Raw genomic sequence first — 2,633 nt, forward strand, 5'->3', positions numbered from 1 at the left:
CCTGCTGATTGAGCGACCCAGCTCTGGGGACCACTCCTGTGTGGCATGGAGAAAAAAAAAACACAAAAGTAAAATGAAGTTGAGTTTTGAAAAATACATTTATACGACATCCGCTGTGTTTCCTGAATATGTTAAATTAGTAAAAAAAAAATAAAAGCACAAGATAAACTGTCAGAATGTCGTTTTGTTCCTGAATTCCAGCTAAAGAACCAATAAAGGCCGTGGAAATAAATGTATTGAATAATTTAACAGATGATGACGACGAGCTCTGTTCTCACCTGATCTAAAGGAAAAAACTGACAGATCGACTGCTGTTCTAAAGAAATACTATATCATGTATATACTACCATATATGACACAATACTTTTTTTTTCAATAATTTTCTTTTTTTAGTAAATAAAGCGACAAAGGACAAGTTCTGTGGATAAGGAAATGCAGAGGTAGAAAAATCACTGAAACTATGTCCCAGATAAACACTAACTTGAAAACACACACACGCGCGCACACACACACACTAGCCGTAATGACAGGGTGCTGCCAGTGGTAGGTGGCTGAGGATACAGTTACTGGTATTTACAGTCTCTGAGGAGAACAGAACAAACAGCGTTGTTGTATTAAAGGTGTGTGTGAGAATGTGTGTGCGTGGACTAAAAGTCTCCACAAACAGAGAAGTGACAGCACTCATGCAGAGGACGCCACATTTACAAATGAATACAAATTCAAAGGGGCGATTATAGAGGAAGGTTGTACTTTTACTTATTTTGACAGAATTATGAATGAATGAAGGCCCAGAGTCCCCACTAGAGCAGGGAGACAAACGTGTGTGTTAGAGTTGGACAATGACTCTCTGTTCTCCGTGTGTCAGCAGTGCCTGTGAGAATTCCAAAAGATTCTCCGGAGAGCAGAGGAGACTCATAACCTCTCGCCAACATCTCTGATTCACTTTCAGTTTTGGGGAAAAAATAAATTCAAACCTCAAACAGAAAGTGTTCAAGGAAGTTACTGGTTTATTCTCCAGGTTGATGAAGAACTTGAGTTCTCTGTGGTTCAGTATTAATAGATTAGAAAACTCATGAGCTCATTCACTGTGAGTGACGGTAAATAAGACGACAGTCACAGCAGGTTATTTTCCCACCCAGCTAGAAACAGATGAACACTCAGTGTTTTTTAATCTCCCTGCTGTGGAATTTTTCATTACCTCAACATCCAAACAACATTAGGACCAAATTTAGTTTAGCTATAGAAGCACACCTTTATTCTTCACCACTCTGTGGTCCTGTTTCTCTACTGCATTGTCCTCAATCTCTGATTTGAAATTTCAACCCAGTTTTAGTCTAAGAAAGAAAGAATCCGGTTGATTTTATCTCCATTGTTTGGTGAGAACAGGTCTGCAGATCTATTCACACAAAGAATGGGAATGACACAAAGTCCAGAGTGAGTCTATCAATGGGTCTCAGGAGAAGAGGGCGTGGACACATTCCTGAGTGAAATTCATCGCCTTCACTTAGGATCATCATCATCATCATCATCATCATCATCAGGATGATCTTTGCACAACTAGTAAAAATAATTTCATAGTGATGAGTGACGGTCATCAAAGCTGTCAATTAGTTATTAGAGCGGCGCTCGTTTGTTCATACTGTGGTCATGGCAGTAAATACTTGCACTTACTGCACCATTCTATGACATCAGCAAGTAAACACATTTGTACGTGTATGAATGCGCATTTTTTTTCCTTCATTCTTGACCCCACTCACAACAGCCAGACAATAAAAGGCCTTATCTCTCATCTCTGAGACACACACACACACACACACAAACTATGGTGCGTGTGTGTAATGTCTATACATTTATACATATTTATGGACATGCATACCACACCTCAAACTGTGGCCAGTTCATGTTCATGCCTGGACCATGGGTGTTCCTCCACCATCTGAGATCATCGGTGTCGTTGGATGCCTGGATGGTCTGACCCAGGTCCCGGTACAGGTCTTTAAACCTGACGGAAAGGAATAACTGTCAATCATTATTCAATTATTTTTTTAAACCTAAAAAAAAGTTCTTATCAAATGTATGCCTGTAAATAGTGCAAGGATGACAAAAACACTATCAAAGATGAGGACATTTACTGTCTAAATACCTGGGCTGACCCAGGATCAGTACATGCCAGTAAAGAAAGGCATCTTAAAGTTAGGAATCAACGGACCAGTAAAACTGTTGAATTTGTGCAATATCTGGACAAATATAGTTTTTCCAATCAGTGTTGCCCTGGAAACAGGAGCTTGTTCAAACAGAGGAAGAGCTCAGTGGTTAATGGACAACAGAAGGAGTTTGGTATTAACCTCTGGGCACGACCTCAACACACATGTGCACATACACAGTGACATTTCTGCACGAGGCCTTGTGCTCATTCTTGTTGTCATGAAGTGAGGCAGAGAAGAGACTCTTTTAAAAGGGATGATACACACGTGTGTGTGTGTGTGTGTGTGTGTTACCCTTCTTTGACAGACAGGTCAAGGTGAGTGTGGATTTCTAGAAGGATTTCTTTAAAGAAGCGCAGCCTCTTCCGTTCAGCCTCCTGAGTGAGATCGAACACCTGCTCCATGTCCTCCATGTAGCGAGGGTTACAG

At 40.6% G+C, this 2,633-nt stretch overlaps 1 protein-coding gene across 1 annotated transcript in view; it reads right to left on the reverse strand.

Annotated features, from left to right (window-relative positions):
- The window catches only part of pacsin3 (protein kinase C and casein kinase substrate in neurons 3), a 17,084-nt gene that overhangs the window by 3,717 nt on the left and 10,734 nt on the right, over positions 1-2,633 (reverse strand). Inside the window, 4 exon segments of the mRNA XM_017030763.2 lie at positions 1-36; positions 1,882-2,002; positions 2,499-2,629; positions 2,632-2,633. The exon segment at positions 1-36 is cut by the window's left edge and continues 107 nt beyond it; the exon segment at positions 2,632-2,633 is cut by the window's right edge and continues 43 nt beyond it. Coding sequence (XP_016886252.2) covers positions 1-36; positions 1,882-2,002; positions 2,499-2,629; positions 2,632-2,633 — 290 coding nt within the window.

Source organism: Cynoglossus semilaevis, unplaced genomic scaffold (assembly GCF_000523025.1).
Source record: "Cynoglossus semilaevis isolate Cse_v1.0 unplaced genomic scaffold, Cse_v1.0 scaffold1507, whole genome shotgun sequence".
In the NCBI taxonomy this organism is placed as follows: Eukaryota; Metazoa; Chordata; class Actinopteri; order Pleuronectiformes; family Cynoglossidae; genus Cynoglossus; species Cynoglossus semilaevis.